Raw genomic sequence first — 26,437 nt, 5'->3', positions numbered from 1 at the left:
GCGGCGGCGGTGGCGGCGGCGGCTGCTTCTTCTTCTTCCAGGACGCGCCGCTCCTCGACCACCGGCCGCCCAAGATCTTCTGCTCCCCGGAGAGGAGCGACATCGAGATGGGCTTCTCCACCTCCTCGCCCTCGCTGTCCTCCATGTCCTCCGTGACGTCCTGCTCGTCGCCCGAGAAGGCGAGGAGGGCGGAGGGCGGCGAGGCGGCAGCGGCGCCGGCGGCGGCGGCGGGGCTGACGCTCTGGGGGGGGCCGGAGCACGAGAGGCTCAGCAGGGGCATCGAGAACGTGACCAAGAAGCTGGAGGAGGTGGTGAAGACGCGCAGGGAGGTCACTCTCGCCACGGAGGAAGAGTGCGACGAGTGCGAGCCGCCGCGCGCGAGGCTGGAGACGATCGAGGAGGCTTCGGGCGGGATGCAGAGCGAGGCCGGGCTGCGGAGGCCCGGCCGGGATGCCCCCGAGGGGGGGGGAGGCGGCGGGTGCGGAGGAGGGGGCCGTGGGCGCGGAGGAGCAGGGGGGGGCCGGTGGCGGCGGCGGCGGGGGGCGACGACTCGAGGCGAGCGAAGGACGCGGCGGCAGCGACGGAGCGGCGGACGGGTCCGCGGAAGACCCCGCCCCTCGTTCGGAAGCGGTCGCCGAGGCGACGCGCGCCACGGGAGGGAACGCAGAGGGAGAGGGGGAGGGGGACGCGGGGGGGGACGCCCGGGTACAGGACGGGGGGGGGAGGGGGGAGCAGGCGGAGCAGAGCGGCGCGGGGGACGTCCAGGTAGGTGACGGCGGGGGGGGTACGGCGGCGGAGGGAGACGGCGTGGGGGGGGGGGGCCCGTCGGAGGCAGGGGAGGCCGCGCCGCCCGACCCGCCGCCCCCCCTCCACCAGCCCTGGGCGGAGGCGCTGGCGGAGCGCCGGCCCGTCGGGTCCGTCGATTCCAACGAAGAGGAGGAGGAGGCGGAGGACGGACGCGTGGACGAGGTGGTGAGCGAGGAGCTCTCCGAGGAGGCGCTGGGCTCTCTTGCGGAGGAGGTGGAGGGAGGAGGCTCAGAGGAAGAGGAGGAGGAGGAGGGCGAGGAAATGACCGAGGCAAGGGTTCAGGAGATTCTCAGGCAAGTGGAACAGGCAGAAAAAGATCTCCGGTGTTCACTTCCAGGTTGGCACAGCGACACGTCCAGCGTCCGCGTGGAGCCGCCCACGCCGGGCCGCAGCCTCAGCTCGGACCTTCTGGACAGACACGAGCCCAGGTACGCCTCGGCGGTCGCCTCTGGACCCCGCGTTCTGTAGGCTGTACGCTGCGTTGTTGTGTAAACGTGTCACCACTGAACTATCTCGGTGACTGCCTCACCTCTCCCTGTTGTGGCTGAGGTTTGTTGTAGTACCTTAATAAGCAGAGTATAAATTTAAGCAATTTATCCGTTTTTATTAAACTCTATATGTTTCACAGTGTAATCACGACTGTTCTTCCGCTTTAGAAAACGTACATTCTTGTTTGCGTCGTGCCAGCGCTTTTGATTTGATTCACTATTGGGTGTTTTGTGTGTTAGCAGCTATTTGCTTGATTTCAATGCGTCATGCTTTAAGCTTTACCCGTGAACCCGCAGCCAAGAAAACTCCAGCGACTCCGTCACGTCCTCGTCCAGAGGCGAATCAGGGCGGTCCCGGCACAACGGTGACAAATCACAGCATTCGCCCAAGGACGGGTCCCACGACTCAGCCAACGGCAGGAGGACGGACGGAGCCCCGGCGACGGAGAGAAAAGCCCAGGTAACGGTCAGCGGTCGATGGGGACGGGGCGACATTGTCGCACCTCGAGATGACAAAGTGTAATGTACACTACTTTAAAAATACTTTCAAAATACTTTTAAGTTCATTATTTTGTTGAAAGCATTTTTTTTTCCAGTTCTGTAATCCATATTTTTTACAGGCACGACGAGATCGTGGATTCAGAGCCACGTGGATTCCCTTTTTTAATACATCGTAAACTCACATAGAAAAAAAAACGAGAACTTTGTGTTTTATTCTCAAAGAACAGTGAACCAAATAAAGCCGAATCGTACCAATCCTCAAATAACCACTTTAATCGCTGACCTTTTTCAAAGCGTCTTTCCATCATAACCTCACAATGCCTTTCCTCACTAGCAATTCAGCAGTGAGCCCGATGAGGAAAGAACGATTACAACCAAAATCATCCGTCGTCGGGTCATTCTGAAGGTACCCGGCCTCACCGAGAGGGACGGCGGGGCTGTCACTAGTTTGGTGTGGTTTTGGGTGCTCCCGGCCTACGTTGACTTTGTTGTGGTTGGTTTGGATTGGTTTAAAGTGAGTTTGTTTCTTAGATCAAAAACAATGGTCATGCTTACCGTCACGGTGGCCAATTGTTTTTGCTTATTTCCACCACTTTGATGGCTCCGTTTCCAAAGCTGCTCTTTTTTCCCCCCCCCCAACGTTTTCTGTGTACAGTACGCGTACGTATGTGTGATTATAATGTACTGTAGCTGTACGTGTCGGATGTCACGGTGCATAGACGTCGGTGTGTGTCTGTGTTCTGATACACGTATGAAAAAACAAAACATTTGCTGTTCTACCATTTGAAAGTGGGGACGCCTCTCTTTTCACAGCTAACTTTCACCCTCACTACTAATCTGAATCTTCCTTTCTCAGTGGTGGGTGTGGTGATCGGTTGCGGTTTGCACGTATTATATCCCGGTCGATGTACTTCCCTTTGTGTTCCCCTTTTTTTTTTTTTTAATTACATCCTCTTACAGGGAGAACAAGCTAAAAATGTTCCGGTCGAGTCGATGACGGAGGAGCACTTCATCGACGAGGACGGTAACCTGGTCACTAGAAAAGTAACGTACAACCACGTTTCCGCCCTGAATCGTTCTGTTACCCCTCACAAGGCGGTTGAACATTGTCACCATGTCACAGGCCCCCCCCCCCCCCCCCCCCGAGCAATCACCGCGTCCTTGTGTCTGTCCGTAACCTTTTCCGGCTCTCCAGGTCATCCGAAAGGTCATCCGACGCGTGACTTCCCCCATACCGGAGAACCTGGGAGGAGCCTCGGAGCTGTGGGATCAGGCACAGTGCTGGCATAGCTCCCTGTTGCACATGGATGAGTCAGAGGTTGGCACGGCAACAGTACAGCGATCCAGAGGAGGGGCTGGCCGTGTGTTTGAGTTTGACATTCAAAGGGGATGATTGAGATGGTTCACTCCTCTCGTTGAGCGATAACCCTCGGACCATCAGGGGGAAGGGGGTTGTTTTTTTTAACCGGAGGAGGGAGACAAATTGCTGCGTGGATAAGCGGAAACGTTAGATGTGTTTCCCGGCTCTTACACCAACAACCTTACGTACACTGAATTGTTCACAGAGCCGTAGTGAAGGCTTTGATTTTGATCACATGACAAACACTCAATCATCTCTCCTTGAAACCGCTGCTGGTGGCTAGATAGATTCCAGAGGCCTTTTGGAATGCGGCCTCGGAGCGGCGTGTGGTGGTCTTGGTTGCTGTGGGCGCTGTGGTCTTTCTCTGTGTTCAGTGTCTAACAACATGGATACCCATGTTGCTTCTCTAAACCGTGTTTTTACCACTGTGGAATCCTTCAATGTTTTTTTTTTTTTGTCATGCTAAACTAATGCTAACAATGCCGTCCCTCTGATTTATAGATATGAATTCATGTTATTTTTAAATGTTATACTATACTAACAGTACTATTTAACCTTTGGTTTACTGTTTGGGTTTGCTTAAGGGTCATAGATTGCTAACAAAATTGTTTCAAACCCAAAAATGCTATCCTAGCTTCCTTTCTGCTCCATACATCTGGTTTCAGGCAAACCCGGTGTGGACCACTCCGGTTTGGTCAATCTGGTTTCACTCTGGTGTTCTTTTGTTGCAGTGATGGATCTCACGTTTCTACCGTCGACCCCATAAGAGAGCAACTTTCAAGTCGTAATTATTCCGGATTGTCTTGTTTGCTCCTCCCAACCCAGGCGGAGGGGACCAGGAACGGCAGGAGAAAGGACGAGAAGAAGCTCAACTCGTAGTGATGGTGGTCTTCTGTCAGGTGAGCGCCTGTCCGACAGTTCTAGAACAGCGTCAAGCCCGAGGCAACACGCCGTGCCCGTTTTGGTGCATCTTTGTTTGTAGCGGCGACCCAGAAAATAAATGGAATCATATTGTTTTAATGTCGTCATGCACACTTGAGGGCCCTATCTTGCGCCCGGCGCAATTGGTGCGCGTGTGTGTGCGCACCCATCTGTTTAAACACACGCAAACTAAACACGTAACACATAATACAGTCCATGGCGATGTATGTTAACGGGGGGGACACATGCATATTATGAACACAAGTCGATAACGATAATGTATACAATGCTGGTAACAAATGATGTTTGTTAATGTATTGCCGCATATCATTAAATAGACCCACAGTTGCGGCCATCGAGGAGGCACAAATCTCATTCATCTCGCCGTCGTAATAGCAACAGCGCCGTAGAAAACCGCCCACAAAGTACTTTGACTTTGCGCCTTGACGTCTGCATTTTAGACCTTAGTCTAACTAGGGCCCTGAGACCCAAGTCGATTTTGGATCGTGGAAATTCAAAATTTTGCATCTGTCAAGCTACGGTCTGTGTTGGGCTAAAGCAAAAAAGTTTCGTTCTTTAGCCTTTGTTTCTATGTTGCTATGGAGCTCCCCTCCGCTCATCTATATTGTAAAATTACCAAAAGGACATCTTCCACTAAAGAGAAGAGAGTGGCCGGTATCTCCAATATACCTTTATCTGCTGCTCTCAACTGCAGCTGTAGCTATGGTCCACTTGTGTTTTGTATTTCAGCCGTTCACTCCCCTCACCAGCTTTAACACTGACTTAGCTGAGTTAGCTTTTGTCAGCCCTGTGTTTGTGTGTGTCTTTGTGGGTTTTGTGTTGATGTTTGTGGATGTAGGAGGACTTGGGGAAAATACACGCGATGCGTGTGCGTGCGTGTGCGTGTGTGTGTGTGCATGTGCGTGTGCGTGTGTGCACCTGTCACACAAAGACACATATTGTTGTATGGGTGTTGTTTGTCTGTCAATTATATTCACTATAGAAACAGGCCTAGTAATCACAACACACCTGCGGTGGCATTGTCCCGCTGACGGCGTCTGTGTCTCTTTTTGTCCGCCAAATCCCACACGTGAAAAGGACTCGAGCGCACAACAAAAGAGATTGTGATCCCATTGGTGAAGCCAGATCCCTGCCTCTGTTTATACACTACAAGATGAATGCATTGAGTGACTTTAGACCGTTTAAAACCCAACAGAACCACGCAATATGTTATGGTTGTTATCGCTAAGTTTAGTTTTTATACTTTTATACTTGTTTTTATACTCTGCTAACAGATTTGTTCATCAATACAAGATATAAACTAACCGTGAAATAGTCGATAAACTGTTTGCCCACAGTCCATTTATTTGATTCTCTATGAACACAAAAAAACTGCATTTAAAGGAGGATACTGTTTCAATGTTATTGTTAACAGATGTTTCAGTGAAGCCAGGAGAGGCAGTTATGTTGATTTGATCACCCAGATCCAGATCCTTTAAACACTACTTTTCTCGTGTGATCTCCTGCGATCATCTAACACATTGCATCGTGTCTTCCAGGTGGGCAGAAAACCACGTGACATGTTTCCCGAGAACAAGAGGGTGCCGGAGTACTCCACTGGTTGAGCTTCTCCTCCTTCGCTGGCTTTGAACCGAGCCAGAAGAAGCCTTGTTCCACTTCAGCATGCATATTGGGAAAACATGCACTTCCTGTCAATCAACAGACCCGGAGGTCCCTCCCTTTCCTGTCCGTGGAACCGAGGAAGATGGTTCCCCTTCCCGCTTGGTTCCACTCCGTATGTGCCATTGGTCCAATGGTGTGTTTTTTGGGGGCTTTAATGGAGTGCTGTTTGTTTGTACCAACCGAATAAAAACGACAGACAGAAATATCACAACAACAACAACAACAACAACAACCACACTGGTGCAACCAAACTTGTACTTCCTTGTGTCCAAATATGGCACAAAATGCTCCAGTGGTGGAAGAATCGTAGGGAAGTTTGTGGGACTATCACACAAAGCAGAACACCTCTGACACTTCAACACTCGCCTTATAGTTTTTTTCTTGGACCCATTATTATCAGGATGTAAATGGTTTGGGTTGATTTTTTCCCCCCCTTTCTTTTTAAAAACTGAACTTAGACGAGACTCTTTTTCTGTACATAAATTTACAACGTGTAAAATTCTTAAGAAAAAAAAAAGGATAAGCTACAGGTAGAGAACGCACTGAGGTGAGCTCACTTTTCAAAGTGCTTTCAAAATTTATTGAAATGGTTCCACTTTTAAGGAAGATTTGAGTGAAATTTCCACATGTTCTTGTACAATTAATTATTATAGCAGGTATAATGTTTGTATATGAAAGAAGCTGATTCAATTTTAACAGGAAATTTCCACACACAAAAAAAAGCAAATTTCAGTTATTCCCGATGTGGGAATGGATTAAATCCTTTTAGAGTATTCATATTTTCATGCATGCTGTTCACATTATTTTGAGTACAATTTTTACAAGTTTGCAAACACTGTATTCAAAATTAAATATAAATCCCTTTATCCGTGTAGACATATAGCCCTAAAATTTGTCACCAATTTTATATTTTCGATTTCAAAATGATACCATTAAATCATTGATCATGTTTGGGGATGAGTAAACCATACAAAGAAAAAATATGTTCTATCGCTTCTTGAGGGTCTAATGTCTTGTCTGTCTATGTTAAACTGAAGGGCAGCTTCTGCTATGGGAAAGAAATCAGCTGAATGTAAACGCTAGTAGGCTGGCTCGCTGTTAAATTATAACTGTGTTGTGTGTATTGGCTATAAGGTGTAGGAGTCTCTGTCCACTGTTAACTGTCTGTGTAGCAGTGTGTTGAGTTTGGTTTTCAAAAGGCTGCTGTGGTATTCAATGAAAAACTGGGGCATTTGATTTTTGGTATTTCCTTTGTTACAATCATACACACATTAAGGACACATAAAGGCATTTTTTTTTGATTGTAGCTGAAAGTTAGACTATTGTATGACAACACACTGGATGGTCAAAGCAATTATTTAAGCATTGAATAAATTGTGTTTAACTCTAAAACTGTGTGATCCTTTTAGACTTGAGCGTTTGTACATGCAGTGACGAATAGAATTGTTTTCAATAAGTCATTGGCAAAACTTACTTTGCATTAGGCACTATTTTTTGTATTGGTTTTGAATAGATACCCATGTAGTTCAAGTGTGACGTTCTACTGGTGTGTTGCCTCAGACTTTAGTGTGCTGATGTTTATGATGCCGACATGAACAACTATGTTAAGGACTTTGATTTTATGCAAATGAAGTTAAACTAGTTTGTCGTGTCAAAATCCCCTTTTCCTGTAATGTCAATCATGGGGGGGGGAATCCTTTGATATGGTTTAACAAATAACTGTCCATTTTGTTTAATATGTGTTTTCACCAGAACAGATTTTTCAATGTACAATTCTTACTAACACAGCCATTGAAATGTAACTACTTAGCACTTTGGGTTTTCAATCTTCTTTTAGAGGCTATAGCAGATGGTTCCAACACAAATGTTTTAGACATCTTTAAAAAACTAAATTAAAACAAACAAAATAAAATGCATTGTCTTTGAAATCAGTTTATTATGTTCGTGTTTGTTTCTTCCCGTTCAAACCAGGTTCAAACGTCAGCGCTTCTATCTATGAACAATAATGATCTATGAATCATTGATCTACGAATAATGAAAGAGTGTTTTGCAATTCACATGGGCTTTAGTTCACCCATTTATATTCATAGCAATTCATCATGTTATTTTGTCGGTTGACAAAACCGATGAATATGAGTCATATGTGAATTGGTGTATCTCACCTTTGCGTCATCAAATCTTCAGGTGTCAGGGCTTATAAAGACTGGCACCGCACAGTGCATGTCATAGATCACCTACCCCCCCTCCGGCCCCCCTACCAATTCCAACACGCCTCAATGAATTCATAAATCACACACTCATGTCTCTCCGATGGGGTCCATACCCAAAGCAGCCGTCAGGTGTCGCTGCTTCGCGTCGCGCGTGGGCAAGGTCACACGGCGTTCCGTTGCGAACGTGCGTGATTACTCCACCAGCACCGCGGCCGCCGTCGTCTCTCCTCCACACACACACACCGTCGTCTCCTCCACACACACACACACACACACACACATACACGGTCGTCTCTCCGCCACACCACACCACACCACACTGTCACTAGCGCACACAGCCATGGCGGACAGTGCGAGCGAGAGCGACACCGACGGCGCGGGGAGCAGCTCGGCCACCCCGATGTCCCTCTCCTCGGCGTCCAACAACTCGGGCAAGCCGAGTGTGGTCATCTCGCAGTTCCGACTGGAGGAGCTGACGAACCGCCTGGCCTCCCTGCAGCAGGAGAACAAAGTTCTGAAGATCGAGTTGGAAACGTTCAAACTCAAGTGCAAAGCCCTGCAGGAGGAGAACCGGGACCTCCGCAAGGCTAGCGTCACCATTGTAAGTACACACACAGTACACACACAAGCTAACTGGCTAACACGCTAGCCCCCACGTTAGGAGGGCGCACACTGCTGGACCCCGACCCCCCCCCTCCACCCACCACCACCCGGGGACAACACACGTTCAACCGGATCGCGTATGGCGTGATGTGATGTCGGTCACCAACCACCACCACCACCACGGGTCTTAAATGTACACACACCCGTGTTCTGGAGCCGCCTCGGAGGGCTGAGGGAGCAGCAGCAGGGAGAGAGAGGGAGAGGGGGGAGAGTTGCTACTTGGCTAAATTAGCAAAGTGAGCGGGGCTCGGCTAGCAGCGCGTCTGCCTGAGAGGGAGAGTCAGCCAGCCAGCCAGCCAGTTAGCACGCTTTGTTTTGTTTTTGCCATGCTAATGGCTAACGTTAATGGTTTTGCTACTGGCGGCTCCGGCTCCAGACGCCGCGGCGGATTGGAGACACACGTCGTCACGTTGGATGATCGATCAAAGCCGTACCACGGTGTGGTTGCTCAACAGATGGCTTGTTAAGGTGTTGTCACCACGTTATGCCACCGCTGCTCCAAGACAGATTGCTCTGTGTGTGTGTGTGTATTGTCTACTAGCCGTAGCGTTGTAGCTACGGTGTATCAATGCGTCACTCGCCCCGAATTATTGATCTATTATTCAGGTGTTCAGGTGTAACCATTTTTTTTTCTTACGAACGTATTGATAGCGTGGGCCTTGCTGCTGGGTGGTGCTTCTGCTGGGTGCCCACCAGCTCAAATCAAATACTGGCCCCCCCAGCCCGCCTCATCACACTGCCCACCCACCTCTTCTGAGGAGATGTGGTCACAGCCATGTATTCACATCTGATCATTTTTAAACGCGTGATAGATTTGTGTCCACCCTCCAACGTAAAAGCTGTCCTTGATGTCACTAATGGCTTAGGTGGTCGATATGAAACCGACGAAGACGCTACACGCACTTCGCACACCACAGTTCTTTTTGTTTCTGTTCACACCTTCTGTGCAGAAACCCCCAGTTTAATGTCTCCCCACAACTGTCAGAAAGACGTTTGTATTTTTTTACGTTTTCATTTTCTGTGGTGCAAACGAATATTCCACACTTCCACTTTTGTTGCTTTTGTGGCTAATCTGAGTGCAGATGGTGGACCGTGTGTGTGTGTGTGTGTGTGTGTGTGTGTGTGTGTGTGTGTGTGTGTGTGTGTGTGTGTGTGTGTGTGTGTGTGTGTGTGTGTGTGTGTGTGTGTGTGTGTGTGTGTGTTAATCTGGATGTGTGTGGAGCACATGCACAGGATTTTATAAGAACACAATGTCTTGTTTTGCAGCAAGCGAGGGCCGAACAGGAGGAAGAGTTCATCAGTAACACCTTGTTCAAGAAAATCCAGGCCCTGCAGAAGGAGAAGGAGACCTTGGCTGTCAACTATGAGAAGGAAGAGGAATTTCTCACTAATGAGCTGTCAAGAAAACTCATGCAGGTGAGTCCTTTGCACAAGGGAGTCCGTTGCTTTATTCTTCCAAAAACGTGCTTCTTGAATTGTTAGGGCTTCCTAATGCTCTCTTTCAGCGTGACAATGCATATACTAAGCCTTGCGGCGTTACATTTAAGAATGTGCCCTCTGTATTGCTGTGTGTTTGTTGTTATACGGTTTGGCTGTGTATGTTGTGGCAGAGAGTGTGCGAGGGGGGGGGGGTCACTGCATCACGACCAACTGTATCGGTTTTGCCCGACAGCGTAAAAGGCCTAAGATGAATATGGCTGCCAGCTACCCTTAATGGCTCTCAAATTACTCTTGTTGTTTGGTCCGGAGGATTTTCCACGTCTTCTTTCTCCCAACATCAGGACATAGTCTGGCTCGTTACAAATAAGGGGGATTGTATGGAGGGACCTGGGAGCTATAGGCCTGGATGGTGGTTTGTTGACGTGTTAAGATGCCTGAATCCGGCTTGGCCACTTGCTCGTGTGCAAGCAGACCTCTGCTAAACGCTGTGCAGATGGGCTTGTTGTTTAGGCCTTTTGTTATCTCTCTTGTGTGCTAACATAAAACAGACCTACATCTGCTACTGCCCCAAAACCTGGCATGGACACGCAGGCCATAGTTTATGTGCTAGTGCTTTCACTCTGATGTGTCACACTGTGAAGTAATGTAGCAGTAAAATAACCAAAACAAGCTAATGTGCGGCGTGATTGTATTGTAAAGAGGGCTTGTGTTGTTCGAATGTTTGTCCCAAGGCATTTCTCTGGAGATCTGGCATGATAAGGCTGACCCGGGTAAAATGCCCTAGAATATCAACACGTTCCCATTCCGCCTCACTCGTACTATGTCACCTCATGTGACGGGAGGTTGGGGAGGTTCTGCAGTGACGTGATCCTCCGTTTTCATTACAAATGAAAACATTACGACCGTTTGAATGGGGTTGTGGCGGCGTATGGGTTCGTGTATGAATGGATGCTGCACAGTTGGTCATGTGAGAACACACTGGAAGAAAGCTTGTTTGCCCTCTTTTGGTGGTTGTCAGCCTTCTGCGTGTACATTTACTCTGAAACATTTCCTCTGGATGGATATTATTCAGTGTTTCTCAATACTGAGTCATTCTTTCCACGATCCAAACGAATGTCCCCTTTCTGAATCCGTGCTGAGCTAGTTCCCTCTTTCGAACTCCAGCTTGGCCATTGTTTCACAAAGGCCATTCTTGTGAGAACTACCATCAAAGGAGTAATGCAGCATGGTACTGTAGCCCCCCCCTCTTTTCAATAGATTCCCTCTATGTAGGGCAAGTGGCACAATCCAACACCAGATCTGCCCGCTGCAGTCATCAAATTGTTTCTCGGTGACTCACGCGTCTCCTCCTTCACCGTTCCCATTACTCCTCTTCAACTGCCCTCATGTTTCCGTAGTTTTTGATCTTGTTTCTTGTTTCTTTATTCACCACATGCCCTCTTCTCCGCTCTTCTCTCCACCTCAGCTCCAACACGAGAAGGCAGAGCTTGAGCAGCACTTGGAGCAGGAGCAGGAGTTCCAGGTCAACAAGCTGATGAAGAAGATCAAGAAGATGGAGAATGACACCATTTCCAAGCAACTCACGCTGGAGCAGGTAACGGGGCGTGGATCAGTCCTCACTCGGTCAGAAGATTAAAGGCCCAGTCCCATTTCTCTCCCCTTAACAAGAACACTTGCGGTGAGTGCCCTTCGCTGCAAAGTCAGCTCCCGAGCTGGCTAGCGTTCAAGGGTGGATTTTAAGGGGGAAAAAACAGCACTCCCCCTTGCTCCCCCAAGTATTGTACCATTGTAAGTACACCCTACGCGCAAAATCTAGGGTTAGGGCTGAAATCTAGGGGAAGGGGGAGAATTGGGACAGGGCCTTAGTCATGAAAGACACGCACACAGTCAACGTTCCTGATGGACTTTTGATTTCACTTTTGAAATACTCTCTCAATATCGTAACCCCACACACACATCCGACAAGTCTAATAGGACAGTGCTGTCATTGCATCGGGATGAGCATATGTTGCGGCTCCCCAACAAACCAACCATGGAGTGTGTGCGTCAGCAAGAGCATTTGTAGAATGACGTGATGCATTTCGCCTGGATGCTGTAATCACTCGAGCATTAACATCGAAGTGCTGTAAAAAAAAAAAAGAAAAAAAAAAAAAAGGAACCATGGTTAATTTCCCACAAAATAAGTCAACCATCACAGTGTGTCTGTAATCGAGTCACTCGTAGCACCACATCGCCCCGACAGCGAAGCAAGCGCTCGACATCGGACAGTGGGGGGGCGGTACAACGGTTGCGTGGGTGGGTGGGTGCAGCGGGGGGGGGGGGAGCGTGAATACTCACCGTCGGCGTTGAGCTTCTTGTTTGGCCGAGCTGCGCCCGGGGCTCATTATTGTCACTCCTTTCTCCTCCAGCTGCGGCGCGAGAAGATTGACCTTGAGAACACATTGGAACAGGAGCAGGAGGCGCTCGTCAACCGACTGTGGAAGCGCATGGACAAGCTGGAGGCGGAGAAGAGGTGCGAGGTGGCTTGGCTCGCGTTCAGACGTGAACAGCATACCGGATGATAATAAGGACCGTGGCAGGAGGATGCAAGCTTTTCGTGTTGCAATATGGCTCCCCCTTTTTATCAGCTATACTTTCATACTGTCAAAATATAGAATTATTCACCGCAGTTTTCATTTCATCCCAAGTCTAGGTCTAAAAAAAAAGAATGTACCTATATTTTATATGTCCAGCCTGTCCAGGTTATTGTGTAATTCAAAGTACAGCTTCTCTTTATCTGGGCCCAATAAGACATGTAATAATACAGTAGGTAGTCAAATGCACAAAGGCCATCCGATGAGTCTGCCATCCAATGTCTCTGTGCAATAACTTGGTTACCCACCGATGCCCCAGTTGAGCCCAAGTATCTGCAGGGTGTGGCTTATTTAATGGGCTTTATTAATTCAGTTTGTTGTTCAGACGGGGCAGCATGTGAAAGTGGTTCTTCCAGACCACTGCTATTCCGCCCTTATCTCCTCCGCACTTGATAACTCGGGTCAGGAGAGGGAGGTTAAAGAGTTATGTTGCCAAAAAAACACATGTATACGGCATATAGCATTACACCCTGCCTTGAACCGATACTTCACTCCCGTCCCTGAAATGGACGCTGTTTACTGGTAGTCCTTGGCGGCTGGTATTTTAGCATGCATGTACCGCCTCCCCTCCCCTTTCTTGGCCAATCGCCTGCTTGGCCTAGTGACTCACAGTGACCTCATCATGCATACGTCGGGTCGCCCCTCAGGATTCTCCAGGAGAAGCTGGACCAGCCCGTGTCGGCCCCGCCCTCTCCCAGGGACGTTTCCATGGAGATCGACTCACCGGAGAACATGATGCGGCATATCCGCTTCCTGAAGAACGAGGTGGAGAGGCTGAAGAAGAGTCTGCGCACCACCGAGCTACAACGTGAGTGACCCCCCCCCCCTTACCTTATCTTACCTTACCTTACCTTACCCCCCCGACCTTAGGCCTTGTCTGGGATGGCCAATGGGTCTGACCAGTGGTCAACGCTATGAGTTGACCCCCGCAGGGTTTGGTATGAGTTGACTGCCTCAGGGTTTGGTTTATGAGTTAACTGCCTCAGGGTTTGGTATGAGTTGACCCCATCAGGGTTTGGTTTATGAGTTAACTGCCTCAGGGTTTGGTATGAGTTGACCCCATCAGGGTTTGGTATATGAGTTGACTGCCGCAGGGTTTGGTATGAGTTGAGGGTTGATTATCCATCGACTGACCTGCCGTTGTGGTCCCCTGTGGTCCTGAGGACCTATAACCCAGATAGTGGAGGCAAACTATTGGTTTTCCTAAATATGCTCAATCTGAAGGCAATATTTGTTCCTCGGGTTGTAAAGCACTTGCCCTACATTTTGTGTTCTACATGGATTGAGAAATACGAGTGCTCTGTTCAACGTACAGACCGAGGAGTTCAGAAGCAGAGAACCTGTGGGGGGAGTCCGTTAGCGTTTTTTCTAAACAGGAATTGGGCAGAGATACTGGGGGTACAACCACCATATATTAGTTGTTGCCTATCTTTTGAACAGGCTCCATGGCCCTTCTGGGATCTACAAGTCTGGCGGTGAATGCGGCTCTGGCTTTGCCAACGCTGGGGGTGTGATCGGGGGAATATGACAATCCATGTCCCGTTGTAGAGAAGGGACACGCTTTGTCTGTAGAGGTGCTGTGCAAGCCATCAATGTTGATATTCCGGTCCATCTGCTAGAGCCCTTTGATAACTTTGGAAAAGGCTTCAGGGGCACTGGAGTCCGGTTGCGTTTCGCTGCCGACTCTCCGCCACCACCCCTCCTCATCCTCCCCTCCATGTCCTTGCGTCAGTCAGTCTGTCAGAGTTACCCACCTGGCCTTGAAGGCTGGTCACTGCGACTGTAAGCGAAAGCACTTCATCTGACAAGTTCGATTGGGCCTCCCTTCATGTCCCGACGGTCCGCTTTCATGTGGGCTATTTCCGAGCGGGTGGTGGCCATGTTGTTTGCGATTCGCGACCACACTGGTAGGTGGGCATTAAAAATCCCCCCCTGTCGGTGCACTTTTAAGTTCCTCCGTTACAATATTTTAAGTCTCTCCCCTCAGGGAGGATAGATACCTGCTTGACGTCTGATTTCTTCGGTACGTCTGATTTCTTCAGACGTAGCGTTTGGCCGGTTGGGAGGCGATTGGGGCCACATCCGTATGTTCAAAGCTTTTCCGGCGTCGATATAACGTCGATCATACATTTAACTTGGTGGTGTCTACGTGCTGGCTTCAGCGAACCTGAAGGCCGGTCTCCATATGAAAATAGCCGTTTTTGAAGGAAAATATTGGCGATTCCGCCACTCCAGAGGAATGTAGGTCAGAGTTGGATCCGGGCCCAGCCCCGGGGGGTGGACGGTAACGCCACACGGGCTCCGGTGGCGACCCAGGCAACACGGCTCACATTCCAACCCCCGGTCTCTCTGGGCGCGTCTCGCCGAGGTCACGTCGTCTCCTCTTCTTCACACGCCACCAGAAGACGGGCCCGGGACCTCGTCCTGGCAGGACCTCCGCCGCTTTAATACGCTTGTGGTCGCCGCCGCCGGCACTCCGGGCTGCCGTCCTGACACGCGACACTGCTCCGTAACCGATAGGCCCGCGGGCGCAGAGTCCTGGGGGGGGGGGGGGCCCTGTGGTACCGGTGACCAGATTCAGGGCGGTAGCGCCTGGTGCATAGTGTTCCCAGACCCAACGCACTGCTGGAGGCTTATCTCCTATCTATCTCTGTGTGTTTGCACTGCAGTGCTTGCAGTACTGCTCAAATGCGTGTCTACATTTCATAACCTATTTTGACGAGGGTGCCGCTTATAATGACACACTTGGCAGTGTGTCCTGGGGTGAGGCTTGCACAGGCTGACTCAACCTTTTATTTCATCATTTGGCATGATTCAGAACGGCATTTCCTCAGTTCAATTGGGTTTCATGGCATGACTCGTTTGTCCCTTACTCTTTACGCATTTTTTTTTTTACGCATCTTTTTTACTTTGCTAACCTTTTTCACCTCTACTTGCATGTTGTAATTTAGCTTTTAATACTAACATTTCTTTGTAGAGCATGTGTAGTGGCATACCAAGCAGATGCCACTAGAGGGAGCCTCTTCTTTGGGACTGGGCTCGGAGGCTGAGATCAGGACCAGGGGTCATGGCTATGGGCAAGCTGATGAAATCATAGTAGCAGTTGCCTCATAGCCCACTGCATTATTTCAAACTGGTCTTGACCTACTTTGACAGGGTGAATACTTTCTGGCCCTTTTTTATTTTTATTTTATTTTATGGAGTGCAGACATTGGGTTTCACAAGCGGCCCGCCACCCTCGTGAACAGAACTCCTTGTCCGTTGTGTATGTCCTGCCTGTGTGTTTTGATCCGTTATTCCAGCCGCTGCTGTGTATTCACTTCACTTGAACGGGAACCTGAGTGAAACCTGTTGGTTTTATCGATTTTATGTCATTGCACGTTTGCACATTTTTATTTGCATATTATTTACCGGCATTATTAATCTGATCCATTTACCGCTGTTGGCTTACGTTTTCTGAAACGCAACCACCTGTCTGGGTCCAACGGCAAGCACACCTGACCCTGACCCAGGGCTGGGCGATCAATCAAATTTTTATAACGATTTCGATTTTTAGCGTGAAACGATCACCAAACTCATATCGAGTTGAAGCTATTTTTATTATTATTTTTTTTATTATTATTGTTTTCTTTCTTTATAGAACTTGCAGAACAGCTGGATACATATCTGGACATTATTTTCTATTTGACCATTTTGTGTATTTTTTTTTTAAGGGGAAATTTCAAAGTTCACATTTACAAAGTGTTTTTTTTATGGAGAGAAATTATGAATAAATGCATCGTGTGTTTTCAAAAACAATCACTTGAAAAATCGAGATTTCAATATTGACCAAAATAATCGTGACTATGATTTCAATTCCATAATCGAGCGCACCCGACCCTGACCCTGACCCTGACCCCTTCCCTGCCCCCCGCCGTGTGTTGTTCCCACAGACACGGAGAAGCGCGCCCAGTACATCGAGGAGGAGCGGCACATGCGCGAGGAGAACATCCGCCTGCAGAGGAAGCTGCAGCGGGAGATGGAGCGACGGGAGGCCCTGTGCCGACAGCTCTCCGAGAGCGAGTCCAGCCTGGAGATGGACGACGAGAGGTACAGCAGCAGCAGCAGCCCCCGGCTCGCACAGTGGGGGGGGGTTGGGGGGGCGGGGACCTCGCCTCCCCTCCCCTCCCTGTCTCCGGACGGGAATTGTCTGTTTTAATTAAGTCAATATGCAAGTGTTTTATAGGGGTGGGAATCTCTTGGCACCTCGCGATTCCGATTCAGAGGTTCTAAAACGATTCTGAAACGATTATCGATGCATCTCGGTGCAACAATTTTTTTTTTTTTATGTACATTTCCATGCGGGGTTTTCAAAAAAGAAAAAAAAAAATATATATATATATACATACACACATCTGAGTTTACTCAGAGTTTGCTAATCACTTCCTACTTGTGTGATGACCATTAAAGACCATCAACAGATGAATTACCTTATTTAATATTTTATAGTAGATAAATAGATCTGGTTCTCTGCGCAGAGAACCCGCAGGCAGAAAGGAGTTTTCTGTAGCGCTCTGCAGCAGGCGAACAAATTTAATAAAATAAAAAATATATATGTATATATATTTTTAATAAATTTGTTTCCGATTTATAAATTTTTCTGCATCGTTTTAGAGAGAATCGCGATGCATCGCAGAATCTACTATTTTTTTCCCACCCCTAGTGTTTTATGGACGAGGTGTAAATCTCTGTGTAACACATCCCCCCCCACCACCACCCTGTCCCCCCCCCCCCCCCCCCGTCCCCCTTCAGGTACTTCAACGAGATGTCAGCACAGGGCCTGCGAGCCCGGACGGTATCCAGCCCCATCCCCTACACCCCCTCCCCCAGCTCCAGCCGACCCATATCTCCTGGTGCGTGTGCCAGAAAAACACACACACACACACACACACACACACACACACACACACACACACACACACACACACACACACACACACACACACACACACACACACACACACACACACACGCACACAGCTTGATTTACCGAGTTATGTAACAGAATGAACCTTCATATTTGCGTCCCACACACTTTGATATGATTTTATCAGGCACGTTATACAAGTGGCTACAGCCCACTCCTTCGTACAGCTGATAGCATATCGGAAAACATTGACATCCATCTAATAAAGGTACAAAGTTTGCTGATGATAATAGGGGAATATTATGCATATTATGCATGTTATGCATATTATGCGGTGTTGCTACCGATCACGGTATCGTTTGCTTATCGCCTGAACAGTAAACGTACTTTATCAAGACAGATTTGTAATTTGCTATTCACCGACGAGGTCAGACCCCCAAAACTGTCAAAACAACACAAACAAACGGCCACCGAGCTTAACCGTGGGACAAAAAAAACACTGATATTAAGGGATACCCGTCTTCATACAAACTAGGCTAGCGTGTGATTTTATTTGTCTCCAGAGACCGTTGATTCACAACGGTCTCTGGCTAGGTCCCAAACAGAACAGCCAATCGCGTGAGTTTTTTATTGTGCATATAACAGATATCCCTGGTAGCTGGAATGTCCCTTGAGAATGCACATCGACCCCCCTTTGACACAATAACACTTTGGTTTCCGGCACATTTGTGCCTTGTCCAAATCATTTTTATCCATGTTGGAACCTGTCCAAACATGATAGCTGGAGTTGGACTAAGGGGAACCCGTGGACTGGTGCTCCTCGGGTTCACGTTCACACAACATCCCCACAGAGAGGTGTTGTTGGATTCAAGTGCATATTCACTTGTACAAAGAGGCGCGTTGTTTCAACGTATGGCTGAGAGCCGCGCGCTCCCATACGGTGAGCTGAGCTGTAATTCATCTGTTCGGGTAGCAGCGCCCCGGCAGGTGGAAGGCGTCCGCCGCCTTTTTCAAACGTACATTGTGTTCCTGTTAGCCGACGTGTAAAGGCCATAAACGCCAGGCAAGGTCCAAAGCTCCAGGAGAAATTCCTCCTGAGGGAGAATTGATTTAAAGTAGTGTGGTAAAAGGTAAGCTTGTCGCTTTTCCTCTCCTAATAAGGGTGTCTGCACAGACTTCACATTCAGTGACAATTCCTCCGCAATATGTTTTCGCTAAAATCAACCAAATGCAACAACAATACGTTGCCCTGTGACATGAAATGTGTTTTGTTCTTATAGTATCCCCCAAAGGTAAAGGCATCTGCCCCTGTGGCCAGTAGGGTTGAACTCGACTGCTGCTTGACATTTTCCCACACTACAGGAGACTCGAGGATTACACAAGGAGCCCGTCCGAATGAGCACTTTGATGGCGCTCGCTGGTGCTAATGAATCCAACACATCATGACCTCAAGTGCTTGTCGTGAAGGGTGCCAGAGCTTTGTTAGGGGGGGCGCTCCTCTGAAATTACAAAGTGCATACTGTGAAACATGGTTCTTGTGATGGCACAACCATTTTGCCCATCTTGTTCCAACTCGGGCTGAACTATTAATGGAATTCAAATCGAAATCGTGATGTAATAGAACGCGATATGCAAATCGCAAAGGCTGTGATTTAAAAAAAGAAAGAAAATTTATATATATACATATATATATAAAAAAATCGATCTATATTTTTATTTTGTGATTTGTTACCGTTACTGACTGGAGATCAGTAAGGGTTATATTTGATTTTCTTTTACAATTCAATAGTAAAATAAAGATGTTATATTATCAATTCATCTCAACACATCGGCCTGGCCTAAAGGAAAGAGCAGTTTATATGTTGACTGCTTCCAATGTTGTGTTGGTCATACTAAAGAATGATTTTATTGTTTTTTTGTGAATAATACATAAGGAACTTAATAAATGTAAAAAATTGCATATTAAATCGCAATCGCAATATTGGTCAAAATAATCTCCATTAGAATATTTCCCCAAATCGTTCAGCCCTATTTCAACGCTGTGTCCCCCGCAGAGTTTCGTATGAATCAGCAATATAGGACATTTCTTAACACTCAGATGTGTGCCTGGGGATTCAGACTGATTGTTGTGCAACTAGTGGTCAGCAATGTTGTCTGAGCTACCCTCAGACTTTAGCATAACATTCATTCACTCAATGACATTCAATGGTATGACCCGCTTTATATATATAGCGGGTCATACCACGAAAATAAATGTCGGACACGGGGCATATAAAATAAATGGCGGTTTTGTTTATTTGAATGTATATGAATTTATCGTGGTTTATTCTATTTAATGTATTTTGTACAATAGTATTAGTGACACAAAAATGGGTGAAGATGCTAGGGCTTTAGTCAACCTATAGTCAAAGAAAATCTTGGTTGACCAAAATTCGACCAACTCTACAACAAATCGATTCGAAATAAATTAATAATAACACCAGCGTTTGGCCGACCAATGAGAATTCAGTCGAATTGTGCACATCGACCAATTTATCGACCAACTTCACAGCCCTTTGAGTAATTATCAATTTTGTTTGTACAGGAACAGCCTGTTTCCTGTTTTTGTGAATTGATGGTATTATCTTTTGGTCGTCCGTCTACTGTGCTTGATATCGGCCCTATAGCACTGAGGCCTTATGATGACATATTTTTTATCGTAGTAAATGTAGGCCGATGTACACAATATAAACGGCATGAGAGATTGGTTATTGCAGACTTAATTATGCGCTTTGTTAATGCATAGACCTATTGACCTATCTAATGGAGTACCTTTTTGTAAACATATTAAGACCCTCCCTTATCCATCCATCACCCCATTGAGTGAAATTGATTTCCTGCCTGCTCTCTTCTCCAGGACAAACATTGACCGCAGACCCCAGTGCTCTGTGTTCCTAAACGTCTGCGTTGTTGTTATTGTTGTTGTTCCCCTGCTCAGGTCTGTCGTACGGCGGCCACACGGTGGGCTTCACTCCCCCGGCCACCCTGTCCAGAGCCGGCATTTCCCACTACAACCCTCCAGCCCTTCACGTCCATGGAAGCTCCTCCCACGCCGTAGCGGTAGGTCCAAAAAACGACGCTGCACGTGCTCCCAGTGGGTCCGTTCAGAAAACCCAAATCAGCCCACAACCGGGCTGACGGCTTGTTGCAATAACACCGCAACTTAACGAATAACATTGATTGGTGTACTTTTAGCTTGATGTGTTCACCACAATTATTATGCTTAAATGAACTATTTGTGACTCCCGTCTTTGGAGAAATGTTCCCCAATCACTCACAAATGTCTGAATTTCATTCAAAATTGATTTAAGAGAATGTTTTTTTCAATGCGGTAGGTCAAATATTTTTTTTAAATGTTAAGGTAAAATAATCATATTTCATGTCTTGCTGAATCATATGATTCATATGAGCTCTCAGAGCTCCCTGAGTTATTATCACCCCTTGTGTGGCCGCGCCAGGCCATTCACATTAGAGCTCCTGTTGAGGGATTTTAGAGTTCAACGAAGTACAGACTACATAAAATAGTTTGAAAGTGCAAAACACACAAAATACGTAGAAAGTACAAACCACACAACAGTAAGGAAGTACAGACTACACAAAATAGTTAGGAAGTACAGACTACACAAAATAGTTAGGAAGTACAGACTACACAAAATAGTTAGGAAGTACAGACTACACAAAATAGTTAGGAAGTACAGACTACACAAAATAGTTAGGAAGAACAGACTACACAAAATATGTAGAAAGTACAAACTACACAAAATATGTAGAAAGTACAAACCACACAACAGTAAGGAAGAACAGACTACACAAAATAGTTAGGAAGTACAGACTACACAAAATAGTTAGGAAGTACAGACTACACAAAATAGTTAGGAAGTACAGACTACACAAAATAGTTAGTTAGTACAGACTACACAAAATAGTTAGGAAGTACAGACTACACAAAATAGTTAGGAAGTACAGACTACACAAAATAGTTAGGAAGAACAGACTACACAAAATAGTTAGGAAGTACAGACTACACAAAATAGTTAGGAAGTACAGACTACACAAAATAGTTAGTTAGTACAGACTACACAAAATAGTTAGGAAGTACAGACTACACAAAATAGTTAGGAAGTACAGACTACACAAAATAGTTAGGAAGAACAGACTACACAAAATAGTTAGGAAGTACAGACTACACAAAATAGTTTGAAAGTACAAAACACACAAAATACATAGAAAGTACAAACCACACAACAGTAAGGAAGTACAGACTACACAAAATAGTTAGGAAGTACAGACTACACAAAATAGTTAGTTCATTAGCCGTCTTGTTATTGTTATTTTAGGTTTCTAAAATCCAGTGTCAAGCATTAACTAAATAGTTGCAAGTTATTTATTTACAGAGCCCAAAAAGGTGTTTTGAATTGCACCTGAAACATTGACTGGGTGACACTACTGTTTGCATTTCTGCAAAAAATCCCTGATTCCTACGGTTAGGAAATATAATCCTAGGGTTTGGACCTGCCTATGGACTTTCTGTTGTCTGCAGTGCTTGCACAGCAGGAATTACTTTTATTTCAGCACCTTCCTAGTGAGTTTTGTTCACTTTGCAAGTGTGCTCCAGCTTACTTAGTTTAGCACACAAAGCTTTTAGGGGCAATAAAACACTAATGGGGTCAAGCAAAGAGTGACTGCTGTTTAAGCCTTCCGTCTCCCTGATTTATTATTTCACCTGCCACCTACCTCTTGTTTGTTTGTCATCAAGTTTATACCGTCAAATTTGCATTGGTTTGCATCAGATTTATCGATTCGATTTGGAGATTTTGCCTTAACCTACCTCTACTAAAACAACAGACCGATTAAGGTTTTTATAGTCTGATCTCAATCAGCCAATCTGGTACCAAAAACAGATTTTTTTTTTAATATAGTCATATAATAATAGTGAAAACCATTAATAGTTATGTTATGTTTTTTAAAATCATTGCGTGCAGATTATTTAAGAGTTCTTAGTGAGTGCTCATGAGTTGGTGAGTTATTGTACCCACTGTTTACTCTGGGTGTTCCTATTAGGGAACTCAACTGGGCCTGGTGATGAGGAGGTTGACTCACATGTATTTATTTAAGAAGGCCTCTATCTGCTCTATCGGCCCATGTGGCCTCTATCGGACACACGGCCCGGAGCAGGGGAACCCGTCATCTCTGGACGGTGTTCACTACCTGGTAATGGACATCACGTTCCCACAACGTGTTTAAGAGGTGCTAAACACTCCACCACCCATCTTGAAAGCACCCAGGAGGTGTTTGTCCCGGGCCTTATCAATGACCTCCTTATTGCGGACGCCCCACCCTGTCTGCTGGCAGATGGACGCTAAACTCTGTGGGCCATCGTAGTCCAAAAACCCATTTTATAGAGGGTGTCCTCCACTATAAAAGCTGTATGACACTGGCTTGGTTCATAGTTTGCTTTTAATTGTCCTGTGGCTTTATTGCAGTATGTGTCTGAAGAGTGTCTGAAGACTTCAGCTGTGATCTCAGATCTCAGTTGTTTTTTTTTGAGTGGGTCATTTTGACAAAACAAGACTCGTATATACAATACTCTGCATTTTATAGAGAGGGTCTGCTATCTTTAAAACACCAGCTTCTTATTGGCAAGCTAGTGGCCTTCAGCTCTCGATTAGTACACCGACCGGCGTGGTGTATATGGGCACGCTGCTTACCAGTACTAGGCCTGGGGCGATATGACTGAAAGACATGTCATGATATAACTTTATCATATTGATCGATAACTATTGATCATTTTAATGACCTAAAAAGACAAGGAATTATCATGCTGGATTTAATCACTTATGTCTAACACTTAACATGACCTTCCACTGTTATAAATACTCCAATGTCTATCACGATACGATCATTTATTGTTTTATTTCCCAGGCCTACCTAGTACTGTATTTCTACTTGGACATGATTCTTATATCCCAACCCAGGCAACCTTTAAAAACCCCCAAAATAAACAAAAAAAGCAATACCCTTTACTTTCCCCTCTGTCCCTCCCCAAGCCGCTCTAGAGTTGACTACCGTTCTCTCCTGTGCTGGTAGCATTCAGGGCACTCTGGCCAGTGTCCCGTAAGTGTCGGGTCGAATTCATTCTGTTAAACCCATTCGGATTAACCATTAACACGGCTAAGAGCCCTGCGGTGGAGAAAATGACGCTGATGTGATACGCCTGGCTGAATCTTGATCAGCCACTGCTGAGTAATTGGCAGCACCTTATCACTTAGGCATTCTGGGGCCTGGGGCCTGACCTATTGAATGAGAACTCCAACCAAAGGATATTTTGTATTTTGTTCGTCGATTCCCTCGCCTAGTGTTGCGAAATTTCTAAAAGGAATTTTTGATTAAGAAGATTATAAACTGCATCAATGTGCAATGCTTTACTTCTTGCATGAAGATAAATATTTGCTCTTTCCTCGTACTAACCCTAGACCAAAGGTAGTAAGGCATCCGAGTTCCCAGTACAACCTGTTTCGTCCGTCTCTTTGCCGCCGACTGTACAGCTCGATTAGCAACACCCTCTGCACCCGGGGGCCCACCCAAGACGTTGAGCCCAGGCCTCGACCTAGATTCTCCCGCAACCATTACATTTATTTTCCAGTGGGCTGCTTTTCCCTCGGCACCCCTCTTCTTCTTCTTACCATGTATCTCCTTACAATGCTGCCCTGTGAGTCCTAAATAGACCGCTTAGGGGTTTCAACCAAGGGCTTCCCTGAAAGGAAAACTTTTGTTCCTTCGCGCCCCCTCGCCGCTTACTTTGGACGCCTCCTGCGTCCATCTTGAGGAGCATGAAGATATGGGGGTACTGGAGTAATGTGTGTGTGTGTGTGGGAAGATGCAAAAGAAAAACGGATTACCAGATCAATAAAATGGGTATCAGTCTGCAATTAGTGAGAACCCAGAACTAGCCTTTTTTTTTTTTAGATAAATGCCACTTAGGGACGCGCACCACGTACAGTCCCACACTAATCCCCCACTCACCGAGACGCCGACCGTCTGATAATGGGGGACTGGGGAAATGTCAAGCGGCGGGTTGTATGTCAATAACCTTTTTAACAACTGTCCTCTTTCTCCTTTCTTTTTCCCCCCCCCCCTCTCTCTTTTTCCCAGAGGCCCTCCCCGCGAAGAAGCACCAGCCCCGACAAATTCAAGCGTCCGACCCCGCCGCCCTCCCCCAACACGCACTCGGGGGCCCTGACGGCCCAGCCCGCCCTCCCGCCGCCCGCCCAGCCCATGGTCCAGTCCATGTCCTCCCCGGCGGCCATGTCCCAGCACGCCGCCGCCTCCTCCTCCTCCTCCTCCTCCTCCATGCAGCAGCAGCAGCAGCCCCCCTCCCAGCCTTAAGAGCCCCACCCCCGAGGTGACCCCCCCCCTCCCCGCCCCTAACCCCCTCCCCCCCCCCCCCCCCCCCCCCGCCAACACGTGTGGCTTGGAAATGCCCCGGCGCTTACAGCAGAAAGCAGCTTCCATCTTTACCAGCCACCCCCCCACCCCACCCCACCACAACCACCGCCCCCCCCCCCCCACACCTGGAAGTCACATGTCTCTTCACGCTCTGCTCTTGCCGACTCCAAACAACGCAAAGAAAAATAAAATGGAAACAAAAAAAAAGTGGCTTATGTGGTTTGAAGTTAGCGGGGTGGGGGTGTGGTGGGGGTGGGGGTGGCGCCGGAGACGCGTCGCCACGGCACCCCAGAAGAGGCTGGCTCCGCCCCCCCGGGGCTGTGTGCGCTGCGTTGGTTAAACGCTCTTTAAAAAGGAATGGACTGACTGAAAATGAAGCGCTTCTGGGACTGGTAGGCTGGGTATCTGTTCACCTTCTGTCCTTGTACATGTATTATTGTTCCGTTTTTTTTTTTTTTTCTTCCAAGTCATATTATTGTTTTATTTTGTTGTTGTTGTTGTTGTTTTTTTTTGCTTGGGACTTTTGCCGATTGGAATTGTTGTTGTGGCGCTCATGAGGAACGCAGCACAGCGTCTCATGGTTAGTGTTTTCATTTTCTGATTTCATGGATGTTCTGATGAATCAACTGATGGATGTATAGCTTGATAGGCCGGTGGATCCACGTGTCCATCTGCTCCATGCCTAATAATACCGCATTTGATTGCAGTAATGTGCCCCCCCCCCCTCTACCCACTATAGCTCACCTTACTTATTTTGTCTCTAAAGCATCGTACGCATTCGCCGTCAACAGTTAACACGCAGCTCTGATGAGTCTTTAAGCTTCGACTAAGAAACCGTTCACTGAGTTCCAGAGCGGTGATCCAGCAAGCCACCCGTATATATATATATACACACACATTTTCTTTTCGATAAGCAGATCCAAGGCTGTTCTGCCTTTAAAAAAAAACAACAAAAAAACACCAAATATATATATACACACAATAAAAAAATAATCAGCAGTGACTTAAAGGACATCAGATCATCGGTACAAACGCATCACACTGGGCGCCTTCGGGCGTCTGTAGTGTAACGGGATGTTGCGACAGATTCACAGAGTCACTCGTGTCCCGCCTCCGCTCTTCCTCTCTGTAGTTCTGAAAGCTTCAACCATCCTATGAATATTCCTCATCAGGAAAAAAAAAAAACACCATAATGCTCTTTACACTAAATATACATACTGCTAAAACATTCTTAATGAATGGTACTGTTGAACTAAATTTCTATGTATGATTAAAAGCTCTTGAAGACTACGGACCTGCCTCGTTTTTTTTATGAATGGATTGTACTTGGGTGTATGTTG

At 47.0% G+C, this 26,437-nt stretch overlaps 2 protein-coding genes across 2 annotated transcripts in view; both read left to right on the top strand.

Moving 5' to 3' along the window:
- Positions 1-7,152, top strand: part of LOC311350225 (uncharacterized protein) — a gene marked incomplete at its 5' end in the record, with an annotated part of 32,947 nt that extends 25,795 nt beyond the window's left edge. The window contains 9 exons of the mRNA XM_084470226.1: positions 42-495; positions 629-1,033; positions 1,145-1,235; positions 1,593-1,755; positions 2,131-2,202; positions 2,757-2,840; positions 2,992-3,129; positions 3,982-4,055; positions 5,637-7,152. Coding sequence (XP_084326352.1) covers positions 42-495; positions 629-1,033; positions 1,145-1,235; positions 1,593-1,755; positions 2,131-2,202; positions 2,757-2,840; positions 2,992-3,129; positions 3,982-4,035 — 1,461 coding nt within the window. The 3' untranslated portion in view covers positions 4,036-4,055; positions 5,637-7,152. The remainder of the gene's footprint in view (positions 1-41; positions 496-628; positions 1,034-1,144; positions 1,236-1,592; positions 1,756-2,130; positions 2,203-2,756; positions 2,841-2,991; positions 3,130-3,981; positions 4,056-5,636) is intronic.
- A 1,002-nt stretch (positions 7,153-8,154) lies between these two features.
- Positions 8,155-25,065, top strand: LOC311350341 (coiled-coil domain-containing protein 6-like). Its single transcript, XM_084470346.1, has 9 exons — positions 8,155-8,571; positions 9,900-10,049; positions 11,539-11,667; positions 12,482-12,585; positions 13,354-13,514; positions 16,639-16,795; positions 17,498-17,598; positions 20,590-20,711; positions 24,804-25,065. The coding sequence occupies exons 1-9, from the start codon at positions 8,311-8,313 to the stop codon at positions 25,035-25,037; spliced, it is 1,419 nt and encodes a 472-aa protein (XP_084326472.1). The 5' UTR covers positions 8,155-8,310; the 3' UTR covers positions 25,038-25,065.
- The last annotated feature ends 1,372 nt before the right edge of the window (positions 25,066-26,437 follow it).

The sequence above is a fragment of the Micromesistius poutassou genome (assembly GCF_964030765.1).
Source record: "Micromesistius poutassou genome assembly, chromosome: 7".
Classification (NCBI taxonomy): Eukaryota; Metazoa; Chordata; class Actinopteri; order Gadiformes; family Gadidae; genus Micromesistius; species Micromesistius poutassou.
Note: the sequence above shows the minus strand (reverse complement) of the source record. Positions and strands in the feature narration are given on the sequence as shown.

Excerpts from the sequence above, each read along its gene's own strand:
- LOC311350341 (XM_084470346.1), top strand. The coding sequence starts at position 8,311 with ATGGCGGACAGTGCGAGCGAGAGCGACACCGACGGCGCGGGGAGCAGC. Across the intron at positions 8,572-9,899 it reads GCAAGGCTAGCGTCACCATT|CAAGCGAGGGCCGAACAGGA; the intron begins GTAAGTACACAC and ends CTTGTTTTGCAG. Across the intron at positions 13,515-16,638 it reads GCGCACCACCGAGCTACAAC|ACACGGAGAAGCGCGCCCAG; the intron begins GTGAGTGACCCC and ends TTGTTCCCACAG.